The sequence below is a fragment of the Notothenia rossii genome, assembly GCF_949606895.1.
Source record: "Notothenia rossii genome assembly, chromosome: 5".
NCBI lineage: Eukaryota > Metazoa > Chordata > Actinopteri > Perciformes > Nototheniidae > Notothenia > Notothenia rossii.
This window is the reverse complement of record NC_136903.1, coordinates 85,432,248-85,451,801: the sequence shown is the minus strand read 5'-3', so window position 1 is coordinate 85,451,801 and position 19,554 is coordinate 85,432,248. Positions and strand designations below refer to the sequence as shown.

Genomic DNA, 19,554 nt, shown 5'->3' with positions numbered 1-19,554 from the left:
ATGTTAATTATTCGTCATTGCAGCATTGGTGCAGATTTATGCCTCCTCAGTGTTTTGATTACAAACTACTTCAGTGTGAAGTGCAGTGTGTGGTCTGAACTTTCATCTCATGTGGGAGTGGGGATGGGCTGCACTTTGTACTGATTCTGAAAGCACAGTAAAAGACAACCTGCCAACAAATCTGGAAGAATCAGCGAGAATAGGAGTGTACCCAAAATATCTTTCTTTGCACAGATACTACTTTCTCCGGTACATTCTGATTTAGACGTTAGGCTGTGACACATAAAATAAAACACAGTTAAGTTGTTTACCTCAAACTTCTCTTCTCTTATTTGAAAGTAGCACACAAATCTAGCACTATTCTTTTGAAGTGATGCATCCCCTGCTGTCCTGAAGCAGTGTTTCATTACTGTCCTTTATACCTTCTTCTCTAAGAGTACAGGCCCGGTAATTCCCCTCATAAAGCATATTATATAAATGTCTCTGCACTGTATGAGCAAAAGGGCCCTGGAGCTGCAAGATTAGCTGTGGAGGAGTTAGGGAGACCTCCTCCTCCTCCTCCAGCCAGCTGCCTTAAGAGGGATGAGCCAGACCCACTGTCCAATGGCAGACAACCTGGCGTCAGGAGGACTCACTGTTGTCGAGGCGGTGTGGACCAACCCCCTGCTGTGCATTGAATTAATGCACCATCGGGTTTCCAATTGTACTTGTCTCAGTTTTTTCTTTTGCTATGTCAGTTTTGCATTGCGTTCTGTTCTTACCGTACTGATTCACACCACCTGGAGGTTTAACCCATAGCTGACTGCAACAAGTTCAAACTGCTCTCAAGAGGTTGGTTAAAGGGGTTGTAGAAAACAGTAGGAAATCAATTAGGCATGTAAGAGTCATTACTGTGGACATTACCCACGGGAGCAAGTGCGGGTAAAGTGTCCAAGGACACAACGGCCTGACGCAGTGGCGGCCAAGGCGGGATTCGAACTGGAGTTCACCAACGCCCCTTGAGCTTCATCAACCCTTCATCCAGTATTAAGCCACATTTTTACAATACAATAGTTAAGTGTGTAAATATTTGAGTGTATAAGTTAGTTTTTAACAGTATGACCTGGATCGTTTGTTATGGTAAAATAACCTGGCAAAAAAACCCAGAACAACAGATGATACAACAACTGGGATATCTTGACTTCAATGTCAAACTCCCATGATCCCACGCTACTTCCCAATAGCAGCAAACCCCGTCTTTTGTTATGGTTTTGATTAAGAGATCCCTCCCGGCAGAAAATAACATATTGTATAAATAACTGCCATACAACTTTGATTAACACAATCATTTGTGTTTAAATCTTACCCACGGAAAGAATATTACACCCAGACGGTTTTAGTCCTTAGTTCTATTTGCAGGTGTAGCCTGTAGTTAGTGGTTCATTCACAGCAACAGGCCCTCTCATTGTGTTCCCTCCACACAGTCACCACGTCTCAGCGTAGTGGAATAGCTGACACATGAGTATTATCTCTCCCCACGCTGGGTACGCTGGGCTGGGCTGCACCGGGTGTAGGAATTGCCCCCGCGCTGCAGGCTGTGGAGAGATAACAGACGTAGTAATGAATTCCAGATTGCTGACGGGGCAGCGCGGTTGTGGAGTAGATCACCCCGACAACACCAGGCCCCAGCTCCCCGTAAAATGTATGCCATCAAACACACAGCGAAGTGCCGTGGCAGCAAAACTCAGTCAACCTAGGAGAGGTAGCTACAGGGAAGAGTGATTCAAGTGCCTCTGCCCGTGTTTTTGTTTAGTAAGCTCGTTCACATAACTGGATCATCATGGCCATGTCCCCCCCATGTCAGCGGCTGTTAAACTCCAATCATCTGTTAAAGAAGGAAGCAAAAATGGATGTTCAAGGTCAAATGGCCATTGACCTAGAATCAACTGATTGTTATGTTGGCTTTATAGAGTGGTGCAGGACTGAGTGAGTACACCTGGAAATGAGTTAGCATTTTAACACACTTTAATTCAACAGTTTTTTTACGATTTTCGTGATATAGACTGTGTTTAGTACAAGCTGAAGCATTCATTTGAAATTGTTCGACAACATAAAATATATAAGATAATACTGACAGCAGTTACTAACAAGTGACCAATGACACTACTTAACGCCAAGCAGTGTCCACCTTTAGCCTATCGGTGGTGATGTGCTGCCATACAGTACGACTAATGTGGTTTGTTTTTAGGCTATTGTTAGCTTTCTAACTTTTGCGATTGCATTTGGTCTTCAACAGTTATAGTGGTATTAAATTGTGGAGAAAACCCTGCTGAACAAAACATGCAAGTATCCCAAAGATCTTGTGTTTTTTGCTTAAGAAACCAAAATCCAATGGAAAAATCTCAATTATTTGTGTAGAGGGAGCCCTTTGCGATGCTAACTTCCAGGTTGCTCCACAACAATCTGTCATCCCCGCCCCACTCTATTGTTCTAGCTGACACAATACTTGGGGATGTTCTAATATTGTATATCATTGATCGTTGACCTACACATTTGGACTTCTGTCTCAGAGGCCACGGGCTGTTTTGCAGCAGCACCGGTGCGCGTACAATGCTTTTCAACACGGGGAGAGGCTGCCAAGTGCTTGTGAATGGCTTTTGTTCAGTTCTCTAGTGGACTGGCCCTCAAAGCCAGAGCCCTTTTTTGTCCAGAGAAACTGTAGACCTAGTCCTCCCTCCCACATGATGTTGGAGTGACTCATAGTTCACTATCATAGACCTTGACAGTAACAAACACCACAGTTTGTCCGTACAGATAACACGGCTGGTTTGTTTTTTCTTTTTAACTTGAAGCCTTTTTATTAACATGTTTGTGTTTTTGGTTAAACAAACCTGTTACTTCTGTCGTGGGATCATTAGCTTATCTGTGAAAGTCAATCAATATGAAGTAGTTTACCTGCAGTGTGCATGACTGTTGAGAACCTGCATGAAATGTGCTTTTGGTGTTTTTTAAAACATGTTTAGCCAAGTCCCTTAAAGGGCTCTGTACTGCTTAAAGGATCTACGTGGGCTTTGTAAATGAAATCTGGCAAGACATGAATGAAACTCAAGCTTAGTTTTGGCAAGCAGTACACATTTTTATAGATAAGAAAGATGAAAATATAATCCTGCCACTGCACCTTTTCTAAAAGTTTGCCAACATGAGTTATTGCTGCAATGCCTTAAGATAGAAATTCAAACCACACTGTGAAAGTACAAACACATGGAGAAAGGTTCTTTGTGCAGCTTCAGACTTTGAGGTTGATACACTTGTGTTAATATATCTCCCTTTCCTTAAGGTCCACTTGTTAGTATGGAGCAACCGGCAGTGAAACAACGACGTAGTGCTTTACGTTTTTGTTTCTGTGTTTCAGGACATAACAACTGACTTTGTGTAAAGGATGTGGAGGAGTTAGTCTTTGGACAGTGATAACTTGTCTCTCATCAATCAACAGTGTCATGTTGGTGCTTTGCTCTCTCTCGTATCTAAAGCATAGATGTGTAACTATAAAGGACCCTTGTTGTTATGAATGAATACATTCTGTATTCAAGTTGTGTCTGTTTGTTTTCCAGTACTGAGGCTGCCAGATCTCACCTGAAGCAGTTCCCAGTTCTGCCCACCAGAGTGTTACAGGAGCACCCATCCCTCAATTACTGGTGAGTTGGGGCTGATATGTTTATTTTAACCAATATCACAGTCTTTTCTCCACAAGGTTCTAGGGATACACAAAATGAGGAAAAATATACAATTTGGCTAACACTACACTACAGTACAGTACATTACACTACACTACACTACACTACAGTACATAACATTTCATCTAGCTGATGTTTTGATCCTAAGCGACTTACAATAAGTGCGATAAACCATGGACAACAGCAACAACAGAAATGCAAAGCCGTACATTTGCTTCAAATAAGCCACACCATTGTAAGTGCTTTCAGTGTTTCCCCTACCATTGTCTTGGAGGGGCGCTGCACCCCGCCAACGGAGCCCCGCGCCCTGCCCCCCCTGAAATTCAAGGTGTTTAAAAAAAAAAAAATTATAATCTTTTTTTTTTATAAATATATATAACACCAAATTGCAACTAATCTATAACTACTGTCACTTTTCACATTGAACATGTGTTCTTTTATTAAATAAACTTGACACTTTCATTTTAAGTTGTGAGTTTAGTGTTTTTTGACCCTAAGAAACACTGATGCATTCATCAATAACAATAATCCATAGCTCCTCTCTCTGCTCCAGAGGATTTAAAACATATATATCCCCATTTCCCCCCCCCGTCCCCCCGTCCCCCCGCTCAGGCAGCACCCCCCCAAAGCAGTAAACCTAGGGGAAACACTGGCTTTGCATCAGTCTCAATTGACCAAATGTATACAGAAATAGAAAAGGATAATAAGGGCAGGCGGTGACTCCACTCCCCCTTATCTCGCTGCTCTGGCTGTTCTACAAAATGATATGGTTTTTCCTAATCATAGACATTCATCTGGTCACACACATTTAAGCATAACAACTCATACAATCTCATTTGTTGCCATAACATTTCATCTTTGTAACCTAAATGGACCATGCGTCCTCTCCTAATCACCTTCCCATACGTCAAGGTGTGCAGATGAACGTCAATATTGTACATGAAGAATATGCTGCTTATTACGCCCCGTCCACGCAGCAGCTTTGAAAAAATCTTGAAAATCTTGGAGGTGGGCGTGTCTGAAAACTTGGGGATTTTTTGCGAGCAACGCGACCAACAACCAATCACATGAATCTCCCGCCCCCGACATACAAAGCAATAGCAATGTTAAAACGAAGTAAACTGGATATAAACTCTCCAAACAGGCAAAAACCTACCAGTTTCACCCACTGTCTCTGCCACCTCCCTCCATGCCTGGCTCCTCCGGTTTGTATCCCGGTAAATAGTACTGGTCGTAAAGAACCGGGTGATTTGCTACCGTAATATCTCGTTTGGAATATGAGGAAATGAACACGTATGGCTCTCCCAGCTTACACACGGTTTGATTGGCTAGCGCTTGTACTGTCAGATTTACATAAATGGGATTTGATTGGCTGACGCTTCCAGCTCAGCTTCAAAAGTTGAACATTGCTCAACTTTTGAATCCTGAAAATCCTGGAAATCTTCGCTTTGCTTCCCCACAATGCAGTTTGGCTAAAAGCGAGGCAAAGTGACGTCACCCCATTCAAAGTTAATGGGCAGAGAAGCGTTGGAAGATTTTTTTTAAAGCTGCTTTGTGGACGGGGCGTTAGTGTTCTTCTAAAATGCAACAGAAAAATAAAAAGATAAAGGAATGAATCTTCTACAGCAAAGACTGATATTAACATTTTAAAGTGCAGTTACCACGTCGTGTCTCCTGCCTCCTAAATATCGCACTGCCGAGGTGCTGTTTATTTTTCAGGCACCAGTTCCTCTTTGACACCTCTGATAAATTGTAAAGCCCCTAACATTCTGCTGTCGACTCACCTCAGTGGTCAGGACCACCTGGTCGTAAAAAGGCGTTTATTTCCCCAGAAGAACCCTTTTGGGTGTTACGGTGCCTACTAGACCATCCCGGTACTTGGCAGATGGTTTCCTCTCTGATGTGGTGACTAATTAATGCCCGGGTCGCGTTAATTACGTTTGCACATTAGCCCTGCGAGTGCTCGGGGAGGTGCTGACAGCCACTGTCTATCTAAAGGATTCCTATCTGTCTGTTCAATCCACACTGCTGTTGTTGCCCCCCCCCCCTCTTCTGCTCACCGGTCATGTGAGGCTGCTGCAGGCTCACTTTAATACACAAATTAAAATCACAGGCATTGGTGAGCACATGAAAACACCTCTCTGTTGTCTCTGTCTGTCCACTAAGCCTCAGGCGAGTTTCGCAGTCTCTCAATTCTATTAAAAAGGGATGATTAGAGTGGGAAGTAAATGGGATGCATTTTGCAGGAGAAGTTAGATGAGAGCTATCAGCTGGCAAGCAGGCCAGACTGCATTTACTGCATGAGCAGGCAGAATGTGTGTCAAAGAAAGAGCCCACTCACAATCCCTCTGTGTGCTGGAATGTGTAACACTCGATGGGTTTTTCATTAAGTGTTTCATCTTTCCATTTGCAGTGAGGACAAAGTCATTGAACATTACAAGAAGCTGAAGGGACTGACCAGAGGACAAGCCATTGTGCAGTAAGTTCAAAATAATACTTATTTTAAGACTAACTTGTGTTACACACTACTGCTTCTGATGCCCCTCCCCCTCTTTAACCCCTTGTGTCTGCAGTGTTGTGTCTGTTGTTGTGAGAGGTGGCTGATTGTCACCGTGCCAGAATGTGCTATTAATTAGAGGGGCCGGCAGCAGGCCAGCCTTGGCTTGTTGTGTGTTTCCGCTGCTCCATATCTAAGCTGTATGATGTTATTTGGTTTGCTTTTGTTTTATGTGTTCTTAGGAACATTGACAGTTTTTTAATTGATAGGAGTGTAACCAAAAGCAATCAGTTACTCTTTATGAATTCTACAGGAGTCAATGTTCCCATCCATCCAGAGATGAACCTCATTTTCTCCTCTAATAGATCAGCACATGTTCTTGTGAACAAGCAGAGTAGCAGTGTTTGATTACAATCAGCGTTTCCGCCAGTGGGGCGTCTTGCCGTCATTTGACGCCCTCATTCAGCCCGGAACGCCTGAACTCGAGCCGAGGGCGTCCAAAAAAATAAATAATTCGAGAGAAGGTCGAGTTTTTAGCGCTTGAAATGACGAAAAGTAAAAAGGACATCCCTCTGTTGGAGGGGCAAAGGAGTCTGGTGGGATTCTTTTTCGCTGCCAGCAAAGCGTGTTCCTCTGACGGAACGTGTACTGCCGGCGAGCCTTGACGGGGGGGTGCTAGTGGAGCACGCGCGTGAACTGCGAGCGCCGGAGCCTCGCAGCGGCAAAACTGAGGATCCGTGGTAAACTGTGCTAAACTTAGTGAGTCGAGCCAAATGATCCGGCTCACTAAAAAGAGCCGGGATTCCCATCACTAATACGTAAAGAGATCGTATCTATAAGGGACGGCTCAATTCAAAATTCAAGTCACGTGACGTCACACAACCCCCCTCCCCCCCAACTCTCGGGGTGCACGCCCTCTCAGCCCTGGTCTGGCGGAAACACTGATTACAATTCAAACCGGATTTCATTTGAGTTAAGAAGGTATTATTCAAAATGTGTTTTTATCTTTTTGTCATCAAGGTGTCCCTCCTGGTCAGTTCCTTTGTAAACAAAAACAAGCCTAAGGAAATCTTCAGTAAAGATGAAACAATGAATGATGGTTTTCATTTTCTACAACCGTGTCATTTCCATGTGCCTTCCTCATTTCTACTGTTAATTGTAAAAAGAAAACTTTGAAAGAAGTCAAACCCTTCCGCCCTCCAACTGTGTTTTTCCCGGGACTGTAACTCATAGCAACCCCTGGGTCATTTACGCTCGGATGATTTGTCCCCTTGAACTGATCAATGGACTCTGTCACGGCCCTGAAACCAATCGATCGGCCTGCCACTGCAAATGGCCGTGGCTTCTCAATGACTGTAGCTTGACTCGCACTCCGTATGCGGAACAACAGCCACCGGTGGACAGTGATGAAGTGTAAAGGGGAGGGGCTTCCCGTTAACCTGTTCCTCTTTCTGTGAAGGTATCTGGCGCTGGCGGAGTCCCTGCCAACATACGGAGTCCATTACTACCAAGTGAAGGTAACAGTGCTGCCCCCAGTCATAAAGCAGCTTAACCTCTTGAACAAGCTTCTGTCAACATGCTGGCTTCATTTGTTCTCTGCATTTCATCTTGCCTTATTAGGGCTGCACAATGAATCAATTGTTTTGGTTTTATGGACTATTGCAATAGCCAAATTGCTGCAACCTCAGTATTTGGATAAGGCTAAATATGTGAAAAGTGTGGCCTGGCCTACAAACAGTATTATACAGACTGATACAAAAAAATCACACTATAATCAATTCGATATGTTTCTATGGTGATGTGAATAATGCTTGAAAAATGATCATTTCATTCAATAACGCAAATCATATCGCGTTTGCAATGTCACTCAAAATAATCCTAATTCGATTCTTTAACCAAATCGACAGCCCTATAACACATACGTTTACCCTTTTTATTCAGTGAAAGCAGCTACACGTGCATGAAAGACTCCACATAATTACGTTAAGTTTAGCTATAACTCCCTTCTACATGCATCCACTCACTTTCCCAACCAAACCTCGTTAGATCAAGGCGTCTGGGGAGATCAGACGGTGGCGTTAAAAACACTCAGTCAGGCTTGCGGGGGCTTTTTAAGGCTTGGATGTATTTGATCTCCTCTTGTGTTGCTGTTGCTGGGAGCCTAATGGGGTAATTGCTTTAGTAACAGCCCTTTTTCAAACCCCCTCACCAATAAAGCCACCTCTAATGAGTGGTGTGTGTGCATGTGCTTTCTTGCAGGACAAGCAAGGATTACCGTGGTGGCTGGGCGTCAGCTACAAAGGCATCGGACAGTACGACCTGCAGGATAAACTCAAGCCAAGAAAGGTAGGAGCAACTCTTTTTTTACATCTGTTGTATTTACTGTCTTTTATTTTCTTTGTTTTATATGTTTGTTTGTGTAGAGTTGTTTTTTAAAAAAATCTTTTTTTGGTTTGTAATGAACCAAAAACATAATATTTCAAACCTATTTGCTTTAAACTTCTCTTGGAAGTATGTACACTTAAGCGTGACTGTGACTGCACTTGAATGGCTGGTTGAAAACAGAGCTTTCATGTCCTCTTGTTAGCTGGTTAATGATCCACACACACTGTAAATAGGTGTAATTAAGACCCTGGTTCCCATGTCAGTCAGTCAGTCAGTCAGTCAGGAGAAAGAGGAAGACGGATGGGGAAAACATTTTGGAGTATCAGTACGTGCTGCTCAGTCAAGGCTGTAGGTGTAAGAGCAAACACAGAACAACTAGTAACAGTGGAGTGAATTGTCAAAGCCATATAAATCGACTCAACGTGCAAAGTTTAAAGGGGAACATGTGCAAATAGCAACACACTCTGGATTAAATAGCATACAAGGGTCCTTTTTTGGTTATAAAAGCATTACATCATATATAGAAGTGTCTTTTATTGACTATAAAAGCATATACCGTACTAGCCTACAAGTTCCCTTTTTGATTATAAAAGCTTATCACTGGCTAGTGTTGCAAGTATATTAAAACACCCCTTCTTGCAAGTTAGTTTGTAAACGCCACCTCTCCCATTTACTACTGAAGAGATACAATAATTAAGTGTAAAAAATGGTTCGCTTTTTAGCATGACTTTCCCTTTTGACATCAATTCAGGAATCAATAAAAGAAGAATCACACAGCTGTTCTAACTGTACGCCTGCTTGCTTGATGCCTACTTAAATGAAATACTTTCAGTCCAGAAATGCCCTGCTCCTGTACTGTGATGTTTGAGTTAGCACTTGTCGTGTCTGTGTTTGTTTGAGATGCGTTGTGTGATAGTGTCCCAACCAAGCGTTTCTCCCCGGCCTCTTTCATTACACGGAGCTGTTGTTGTACGGCAGGAACGTGTTGACATAGCAGGGTGTGCTGTTACTCCGAGGCATTAACGGGCACAGCCACAGTATGTCTCTCCAGACCCTCCCTGTGAAAGGTGTAATTATGGTTTCTCTGGGGTGGGGGGGAAGCAGCATGCCCCTGGGACTCGGGTTGGCACTCTGCCATGCTGGTGGGTGGGCATTTGGAGGGTGTTGGGGGTGCTAAAAGCATTTCAAACTAGTCTCTGAGCCCTCCAACCTCCTCACATTCAGAGGGGACAGTCATAGAGATGAGTTGGCTGTTTTGGAGCTAACTTTTTGCCTTTTTTTTTTTTTAAATGAGTTTTTTTTTATTTATAGAAATGTATAAATACTCTACTTTTGCCTTTTTAGGGAGTCCTCTGTATTTAATGTTGATGGGGCTTCCTGCCTCAGTTCACAGCCCCTTTATTCACCCCGGCCCACCCCTCCCTGCCCTCTGCCCATCCCCTCTCAGCAGGCTGTATTCTTTATGCTAATCCATGTGTGTGTCTCGGAGGGAATACAATTGATCAAACAATACAGAACAATTATCTGCGTAGGCGGCTGGGGGCTGGATTTAGAGCTGGTCCCGGGGAGAGCTCAGTGCTTGTGTAGTTAATAGAAAAGTACTTCAAGTGATGTTAAGTTTTGTCAAAATGATTGAAAGCCACTCGAATAGCTTAACCTCCCAGTATCTTCTCTGCACGCATGCCATCAGTCTGTATTGAACATAAAGCTGCACCATTTTGAACTGCGGTGATTTGAAAGAAGATCTGCCCCAAACTAATGTGTTTTGTAAGGTCAGTAGAATATCATTTGTGAGCTAGGACATTTCTGCAGTTCTTGCTATTTGAAAACAGAGTTTGCCTTAACCGATATCTTGTGCTTTCTGGGATTGGGATAATATACTAATCCATACTGAGATTTTGATCATATTTGAATTAGGGCTGCACGATTTTGGGAAAAAATGTAATTGCGATTTTTCTGAAAAATATTGCGATTTTTGTTTTTAAGCGACCCAACGTAAGTTTATTGTAAAATGCGGCCATAACTCTGGCTAGGAAGGTCGTATCAACATGCTCCCGTCTCTAGCACCCCCGCAGCCCGAGCTACGAGTGAAAGAACTAAACTTACATGAAACTTCCGTTGGGTTGCTTTAAAGTCAAGCTTCAGTTTAAGATTCACCCTGTAATAGAAACATGTGATGGAGCATTACTAACCTGACTCAGACGGTTTGTTTCACCAAACCATCTGGGAGAGCTCCATTGGAAGCCGTTTGGCACTTTAAAAATCTGTCACAATCTGTCTATCACCTTCTATCATGGGCCAATTCTGAGTGGTTACCAATGGCTGGTACATGTGGAGCACAGCACTTCTGATTGGTGTGGATGACTGACACACAAGAAGAAAAAAAAAATGGTAAAAAAAATCGCATCATTTCAGATTTCGATTTAAAATCGATTAATCGTTCAGCCCTAATTTGAATATCATGTAGATGTAAGTAAGCACTGTACTAGGCGTAGCTTGTGTCTTCCAAAATAGGACAAAGAATGCATAAAAGATGCCGGTCTGTCACGTAGGTGGAGGAAACATTCATTTGATGTGATGAACACAACAGTGCTTCAATGGACACACTGTGGGAATGAAGCAGATGGCGAGTCAAGACTCAATTCTCCCTGAATTAAAGCCGGAGACTTTTCTGTCTCTCCTCCTCTCTGGGTGACACTCTCCCAGTGGGTAATGGGACACCCTCCAAGACCACATGCTGCTCCTCACATATAATCAGCCAGCAGAACCCAAATGAACCTTCAGTGTGTTACCAGGGACAGTGTCAGCCTCTGGGTAATAATGACATGGGACCTAAAGAGCTGAAATCAAAATCCTTTCCACTTTTGTTTCACTCATCCCATCCTGACAAATATTCTTCCGCTCTCTTTCCCCCAACCTAAATCAACGTGTTGTGCAATGTACAGTGTTGCGGGAATGTGACGTGTTACATGGAGGGTGTGGCAGATCTTTTTCTGTATGAGCGTGTGAGTCAGAGCCTTTGACATATTTATCCGTGTATGATTTTGCGGACTCGTGGTCCTGGGGTTCCTCGGATAGTGGGTGTGAGGCTGGATCTGAACAGCCGGATCCCATCGGAAACCACAGGCATGTTTGGCTCTCTCATGAGCGTGCTAGTGAGCTGGCCTTCTCCTGCTTTAGGAACGTTTTGTTGCTTTTGTTCTCTCTACCTATGACTTGTGCTGATGAGTCACTTTTTTTTACGTAGTTCAACTTTCTTGGAGCGTTTCCACTTTAAAAACCTACTTTCAGGTTGACAACCCCATTAAATCAGTATGTAAGAATATTACTTAGTTACTTACTGTGCTCTACGGTTGTGTTTTTTTAAACGAGTTATATAGTGTGAAATATTAAAGAAGGTACTTCACACTTACACATGTTTTTGAAGCTTCATTAAAGTGTTAACTGTACTGAGATAAAACACATTAAAGCTGGTGTTAATAAACAGATTTTTTAATTCGATCGCCATTTCATTGGTTGAACACGGCTCAGCAAATCAGCCCTGCACCTCGCAAAGCCAATTCTGAGACCGACACCAGATGATATTTATATTCAAAGTTAAGTTTTTCTAATAAAAAAAAAAGAGTGTTATTCACCACGTATTCTCTAAATCACACATTCAACCCAACCCAACCCCCCCTATAGCCCCTTGCCCACAAGAGAGATGATGCAGTAGGTGGAGTTACCCTCAGACCTATGGTACATTTGCAATTAAAACCCCAATAAAAAATGTTCCTAAAGCAAGTTCTGACCCTAAACTGGTAATAAATGGTGGTTTATTCACAGATGAAGGTCACAGCTATGAGCCTACAAAGCATCCAAGAGAGCAGGAACTAAGAGAGTAAAATATACGACCTGTGACAGTAGAGATAAAGGTGTGTCACGGCCCTTTAAATATGTTGGCCATGGCTTCAGCCGCAGGCTTTTAGTTTCATCTTGTTACTGGCACACCGGTGTGGAGTAGCTCTAATAGGGGGAATGATCCTGTGAACGTGTGTGTTCATTGTGTAGACCTTTGTTTCAGATCGGTTGTTAAGATGCTAATGATGGTGACTAGAGAGTGTGAATTGGTGTGAGCTCTCATCTGCAGTGATAAGAGCTTTTTGGAAGTTACGCGTGCAAGGCGGTACCCGCGCTTCTTTTTGCATGTAGAGCCCACCGTAATAAAGACTAGAAATCAAATGATCGCTATAGAATGGGGTTCATTGCAGAGAAGGGTTACACACACACGAGGAATTAGCTTCTTTTTTATTTGAATAGTGCAGACATAGACACGCAGAGGGGGATACGTTGTAGAAAAGGAGCAAATAACAGTACATTATAACAACAAAAAGACTATTATAACAAATTGGAAATAAAGAGAATATTTACACAAAATATAAACACACAAAACTAATTACAGTAAAAATATGACAAATACTAAATGGATAATAGCAGTATAAGTCAGAGGTAAAACTACATCATCCAGTGTTTCCCATACATTGAGTTATTTGTGGCGGGCCTCCACAAATAAATATCGTCCGCCACAAATGGATCTCATAAAAAATAATAAAAAAAGATTCATAATTCATTTTTTTTTCAGTGGTTGTCAAATAGGGGTACGTTGGAGTACTGCAGGGGGTACGTGAGATTTAGTTTATGTTAATCAAAAAATAAATAAGATAGGTACATATACAAATTTTAGGAAAAGCAACGAAGTTTGAGCAGTGTTGGTTTTATATTAATAGACTAGAGTTGTACATATTTCAAAACACGAAGTGTAATATCTGCAGTGGCCTCCCTGTCAGAATGACAAAGGTCCTCAGTGAAGCACAAGCCCATGTTTCTCACTAGATTGTAAGTACAACTTATTTAACAGATCAGTTCAATGCAACTAATGTAGTCTTAGTGTTATTGCATGATATTAAAATTGGTTGGCCATGAATTTAGTGATGGATTGTAAACATTTTAAATGTAGCATTTAAGTGTTTCTCAGTTACAAGGTAAAAAAATCAGACACTGATGGTGCAGCGCTGTACTGTACCTTTTTATATCGGCTTTTTTCCCCCAACAGATAGTTTTTGCGCTGATCAGGGGTACTTGGCTGAATTTTTTCAAAGGGGGTACATCATTAAAAAAGTTTGATAATCACTGGTCTAATCTAATGGATAGTGAGGTGGGCTGATGATCGGAAGGTTGCGAGTTCAAATCCCGCCTGGAACACCACTACTAGTTTGCCCTTGAGCAAGGCACTTAGCCCTCAGTTACTCCAGGGAGAATGTCCCTGTGATTGGTCATTATAAGTCTCTTTGGAATAAGGCGTCTGCTAAATGCCTAAATTGTAAATGATATTTCTGGGAGAATAAACCCCACAGATCCTCAACTCCGGTGTGTCTCACTCATTAACAACGCAACACAGAGCAACAAGAACGTGGTCTACAGTAGCCATGAACTCGCATGTATTTTCTTATTTGAGGGGGGGGGGGGGGTTGGATGCGTGGGCCCCCTGAATAGGTTAAGGGGCCTTTGGCTTTTCTTGCCGGGTGCGGTGCCCCCACAAATAGAATCAAATTCTGTGGGAAACACTGTCATCACTTTCATGTTATATACTAAATACCTTATTTTCTCCTTTCTTCTCTCATACACGTTCCGCTTTCGGATATCACACACAATAAGGCTGTTTTGTCTTATACTGCCTGTAAATATATGAGTTTGTATTTGGAGCAAAGTGCATGTATGGGCAGTTGAGTGCACCCTCGCCCCTGGTATTAATGATTAGACCATAGTAACAGATTCCTAACATGTTGGCCCTGCTGGGGGACATGGTAGTAGTTAATTCAGCCCCACAGCAGTGCTTTGTGTCCCACTTACAATATGAAAAGCAAGGAACTTCCTCTATGGAAGTGAGAGCATTCAAAGTCTGTGGAAGATTGATCGCTTATCTGCATGTGACGGGAAGTGGAGCAGAGAAATCTTCTAAAACCTGGGCTGGCAAAAGCTTATGAACAACCTGCTCATCTGGTCTGACTCAAAGGGAAGTGGGCTGTGTTTGGAGAGGGAGGGAGAGAGAGAGAGAGCGAGAGAGAGCAGTGCCTGAGGTATCTGTGATGTTTCTGTGATGTCAGAGGAGAGGGGGTGGTTAAGGGGCGTGGCCTGCTCAGCTGAAACTCTTGCAACACCTATCTGGCTCCCTGAGAACAGACAAGAGAGAGTATTGTTCGAGGAAGCACTAGCCCTGTGGGAAACTCTACAGATTCAATACAAACCGGAGGGAATCCAGCAGGGATTTAAAAACCAAAAAAACCACGGTAAGCCTTTTTATTGTGTCCAACTACTAGCTGTTTGAAATAGTCAAGGGGTTTGAATGTTTTTATTCTCCTTGTGCTCCTTTTTTAACGTTCTCCTAAATGTGTTGAACCTGCTCTCCAGGCAGTCTGTCACTGTGAGCCACACTGCAGGGAAGTGTAATGTGTTACACTTGGTGCCAAGTTGAAACATGCTTTGAAAATATGTTCTCTCTGCTTATCGTCATTTCTTACCCCAGGCACAGTTTATCTCCTGGGTCCGATTTTATATATTGAGGGTTTTTTTTAGAAGTAATTTTAAGTTCTTACCTTTTTAAGAATGGAGTACGGTCAAACAAACATTTTTCTCCTACATTAACCTCACGCCCCACTGTTGCGTCTCTTCTTGTTGCTTACATTTGAGCAGTGAAGGGCTGTTTACTGGCTCAGAATGAGTTTATGGAACACACTATCAGTGGAGCAGATGTTTCATCCTGACACACAGAAGCCCTTCCTCTGTTTCCCTCCACAGCAGAAGGAAATGAAAAACTAGTATAGCTTGCTGCCTGGCTCAGTTTGACTACCTTACACGGGAGCGGCTGGCCCGCTGAGCCCCATTCACTGCCTTAGTTGTTTCTTCTAATGTTGCAAGTTAAGCAGAAAAATGGTGCTGAACGGCGTGCTGCTGTGGCTGAAGCAAAATGCATACCGCTCATTTGGGAAGCCTTTCTGATTGCATTGTTGCGCTTTACAGCCAAGTTATACCTCTGTTGATGTCGAGCAACGCCTCATTTTAATCAATAGCCCTGTGTTGTGTATACTCACGGATCTGTCATGTCTCCCTCCCCTCCCCTCCCCCCCCCCCCCCCCCCCCTTTTATTCCCAACTGTCTCTCTGCAGTTGTATCAGTGGAAGCAGTTAGAGAATCTGTATTTCCGCGAGAAGAAATTTGCTGTGGAAGTGAACGACCCGCACAGGTCAGAGAAAGGTTTCATTTATCTGAACTGATCTTAGTGAGTCCTTTCCCCCTGTTTGTCTGAAGTGCTCCGATTTGAGCATGCTTCAGATGTCCTTATCTGACACCTCACACACTGTGAAGGGCATCCACAGCCAGCGGGCCAATCGGGACACCGCGTTAATGGCTGGAGCTGCTCTGTTCAATTACTGTTTTTCTTGCCGCTTTATTATTCTAATGCTGTTGTAAGACCTCTGCCCTTCACACAGGCTTCCATGTGTCTCTCTCTCAGCCGCCAGAGCTGTTATTAAAACCCACTGTCTGCTCTTCAGTTCATTATTACAGAAACAGCCACATATTGAATTAGACAAACTGTGTTATCTTTGCTTAACCCATCTTAATTAAAGACTTGTTTATCAACCAGTGTCTGCAGCTGTTTTGTGTCTCAGAGCAGCACTGAACGTTTGTGTTATGTTGTTGCTATCTTTCTCAGAAGGACAGTGACCAAGCGAACGTTCGGACAGACCGGTCTGGTTATTCACACATGGTATGCCAGCCACTCTCTGATTAAAACCATCTGGGTGATGGCCATCAGTCAGCACCAGTTCTACCTGGACAGAAAGCAAAGCAAAGTGAGTGTCTGTTGTTCTCTCCTCACACTTTCACTCACCATAGCTGACTCAGATTCAGTTTGAAATCTAATAATACCTTCTAATTCTCATCCTGTGTAGACATCTTAACTTATATCGTACAAAGTGACTCACATTGGTGACAGACCAGGGACATGTGTCCGTGTGTTAATCATATTTTTATTTTAAAATCGGAATACTTTCTTCTCCCGCGGCGAACATTTAGTTTTCTGACAGTTGCTCCATTTTGGAAATTAAAATAAATCAATAATTGAACATGGAGAGTAAGTAGGAAGTCAAATGTCCAATATTAAAAGCTGTTGTTTAAACATAGGAATATTAGATACAAATGTGCACATTATACATTACAATTTATATAAGATGTTTTAAGGAGGTCACGCATTGATGCTGTGTATTGATTGGCTGATAGACACAGTGTGCTTGTGTCCCTCTCTGTATAGTTTACAAGTAATGACACTATCATGAACTTCATTTAGAGTGATTACCTCTATTATGATGTACGTACGAGCTATATTGTTGAGCTGTTTTTCACACACATTGAAACACACTCATCACCTCATTCTCTCAGTGTGACTATGGACTGATTGAAGCTCATGAGGTTATTGTGAAAGTGTGGCAGCGTGGTGTGCTGGTGACTGTTCATCATGTGATCGACTGCCTGATCCGGGTCCTATGCTTGTGACTTGTGTCAACAGCGTGATGATGGGAAGTGACAGGCCACCAGTTTAATGTAAATAGATCCTGTGTTACTAAGGGATGTGTTGGAAACTGTTGCTTCATTAGTTTAACATGAATAGAATCACTGTTATTGATTGAGCTTGTGTTTGGTAGATTAAATGATTGGTAGATTAAGTTGAGAGCTTGTAACTCCTCTGAGTAATAAATACTTTGATCCCTATGCTAATAGAACAGGGAGAATTATATAGTTGAACTTGGTGCGCCTATTGTTCTTAAAGGTGGGGTAGGTGATTCACTTCAGAAACACTTGTTATATTCCATGGAATGCTCTTAACATCCTGATAGCAATGAATATATTAAAGGCTTTGACGATAAATACATTAAAACATATCATCAGTGGAAGCCGTAGTGCTGTAAAAAGCACGACCAATCATCTGAGCCGGCCCGGCTAAAATAACTGGATGGCCTACCTGCCTGTCAGCCTTCCATCTGTGCACAAACTTATCTCGTGCCCTCATTGGTCATGTGCGCGTTCGTGTGTTGGAGGAGGGGCTCTGTAAAGAAGTCTGAAGGAAGGGGCAGATTTTTTTCAGTTGTTTACTTTCAAATTCTTGCGCACTCGAGCTGGTTTCTCCATTCTTACCCACCCTACCTTTAATATTGTTTTTATTAAAATTACAATTTTCATTGAAAAATCATGGTTTGATTTATTTAGTTAATATACTTTTGGTTTGACATTATTGTCGTTGTGTTATATATCTTTTTTCTTTATTAATACTGCCGCTCCTCGATTTGGATATTGCACTAATCTGCAATTTTAATAGAATTCCAATCAATAGTTCATCCCCTATTATTACGCCTTGTATGTAGCCTAAGAGAAATCATCTAAGGCTTAAAGCAAAATACAATTCACTAAAGAAAAACCATACTATTTTTTAAAAGCCTGAACATTAATAATGCATAATAAAGCCCACAGTTTGCCCACAGCCTAGATCCCGGTCCGAGTGTTAAGAGCCGGCTGCAGATGCTGGTGGTCCATGTGTTTGTGTTTATGAAGCATTTGCTGAGCGGCTATTATACAGTATGAGCGCTGTGTGATGCGCTCTTCCTGCTGGAGATGGATGAGTGTGCTGCTGCAGTCAAATGAGGTTATTCAGCCACTGTGTCTCTCGAAGGCAGATGGTGTGTCATCCAGGAATAGAGCCCACACTGATTGATGAGAGAGCAACGGGCTTTGAGTACCCAGCATGCAAATGGAGCAGCCCGCTTTTTGCATCGTGCTATCATTAAAATGAAGTACTCCCAATCCCTCCCTCGCTGCTGCTGCTGCTGCTCCACATCCCTCTTTCCTCCTGCTAACTGTCCCTCCTCTTCCCCTACAGTCACAGATGACCACAACCCGGAGTTCAGGAGACATCGCCATGGACCTCACGGAGATCTGCGCCCCGCGGATCATCAAACTCTCCAGCTTAGAGAACCAGCTCATTATGGCCAGCAACGGGAGCCTCATCTCAGCCGGTGAGCAGAACCTGCTAATGTCACATCGTCAGGGTGAAAATGGTGAGTGATGATTGATTGCTATCATTTCTAGTTAATGAGACGGTTGCTTGTTCCAGGTTCCGCTGACTCTGAAGTCACAGATGAACAGAAGAAAGACAAGGTTATCGATTTGAAAAATAAACAGAAGAACCTCCAAGACACGCTGAAAGAGAAACTTGAGGAACTGAAGAAGATCTGCTTGAGAGAAGCAGTGAGTGTCTCTTATTATGATACACATATATAGCATACTACAGGACGAGGAAAACCCCCCACAAACATTACAGCACCTCCCGAAAAACATCCACTCAGCTGACTGTTTCTATTGTTTCTAATCTGCAGGAGTTAACAGGCAAGTTGCCCAAAGAGTATCCCTTGGCAACAGGCGAGAAGGCTCCTCCCGTACGCCGCCGCGTCGGGACAGAGTTCAAGCTTGATGACCTTTTCCCCTACGATGAGGTTGGTGTTTCGTTGTGATGTATCAGTGTTATATAAAGTCACTCTTTGTGGAAACACAGTGTTGGATTACCTAGAGATCATGTGACTTGCTCAGGGGGTCCGCGGGGTCTTAACAAGTATTAAAAGTTGATAAATTAATTTAGCGAAAATGAAGGCTATTAAAAAGTATTAAACGGCATTTTCCAAGGTGTTACGTTTTGTAGCTTGTTTTCAATAAATACCGTAATCTTCTGATTATAAGCCGCGCCTTTTCCCCAATTTTTCGACGCTGCGGTTTATATAACGGTGCGGCTAATCTATGGATTGTTACAGCTAACGGCCACTAGGGGACCTCCTAAATCTATGGATTTTACAGGTTACAGTCCACCACCTTTAACTC

At 42.7% G+C, this 19,554-nt stretch overlaps 1 protein-coding gene across 5 annotated transcripts in view; it reads left to right on the top strand.

Annotated features, from left to right (window-relative positions):
• Positions 1-19,554, top strand: part of frmd4ba (FERM domain containing 4Ba) — a 58,381-nt gene that overhangs the window by 27,972 nt on the left and 10,855 nt on the right. For all 5 annotated transcript variants that reach the window (XR_013808110.1, XR_013808111.1, XM_079680764.1 and 2 more), the window contains exons 8-16: positions 3,591-3,674; positions 6,127-6,192; positions 7,670-7,727; positions 8,470-8,556; positions 15,798-15,874; positions 16,346-16,484; positions 18,563-18,698; positions 18,797-18,930; positions 19,059-19,175. Coding sequence is in view for 3 of the 5 variants with exons in the window: in XM_079680764.1 (XP_079536890.1) it covers positions 3,591-3,674; positions 6,127-6,192; positions 7,670-7,727; positions 8,470-8,556; positions 15,798-15,874; positions 16,346-16,484; positions 18,563-18,698; positions 18,797-18,930; positions 19,059-19,175 (898 nt within the window). In the remaining 2 variants the exon portion in view is untranslated. The remainder of the gene's footprint in view (positions 1-3,590; positions 3,675-6,126; positions 6,193-7,669; positions 7,728-8,469; positions 8,557-15,797; positions 15,875-16,345; positions 16,485-18,562; positions 18,699-18,796; positions 18,931-19,058; positions 19,176-19,554) is intronic.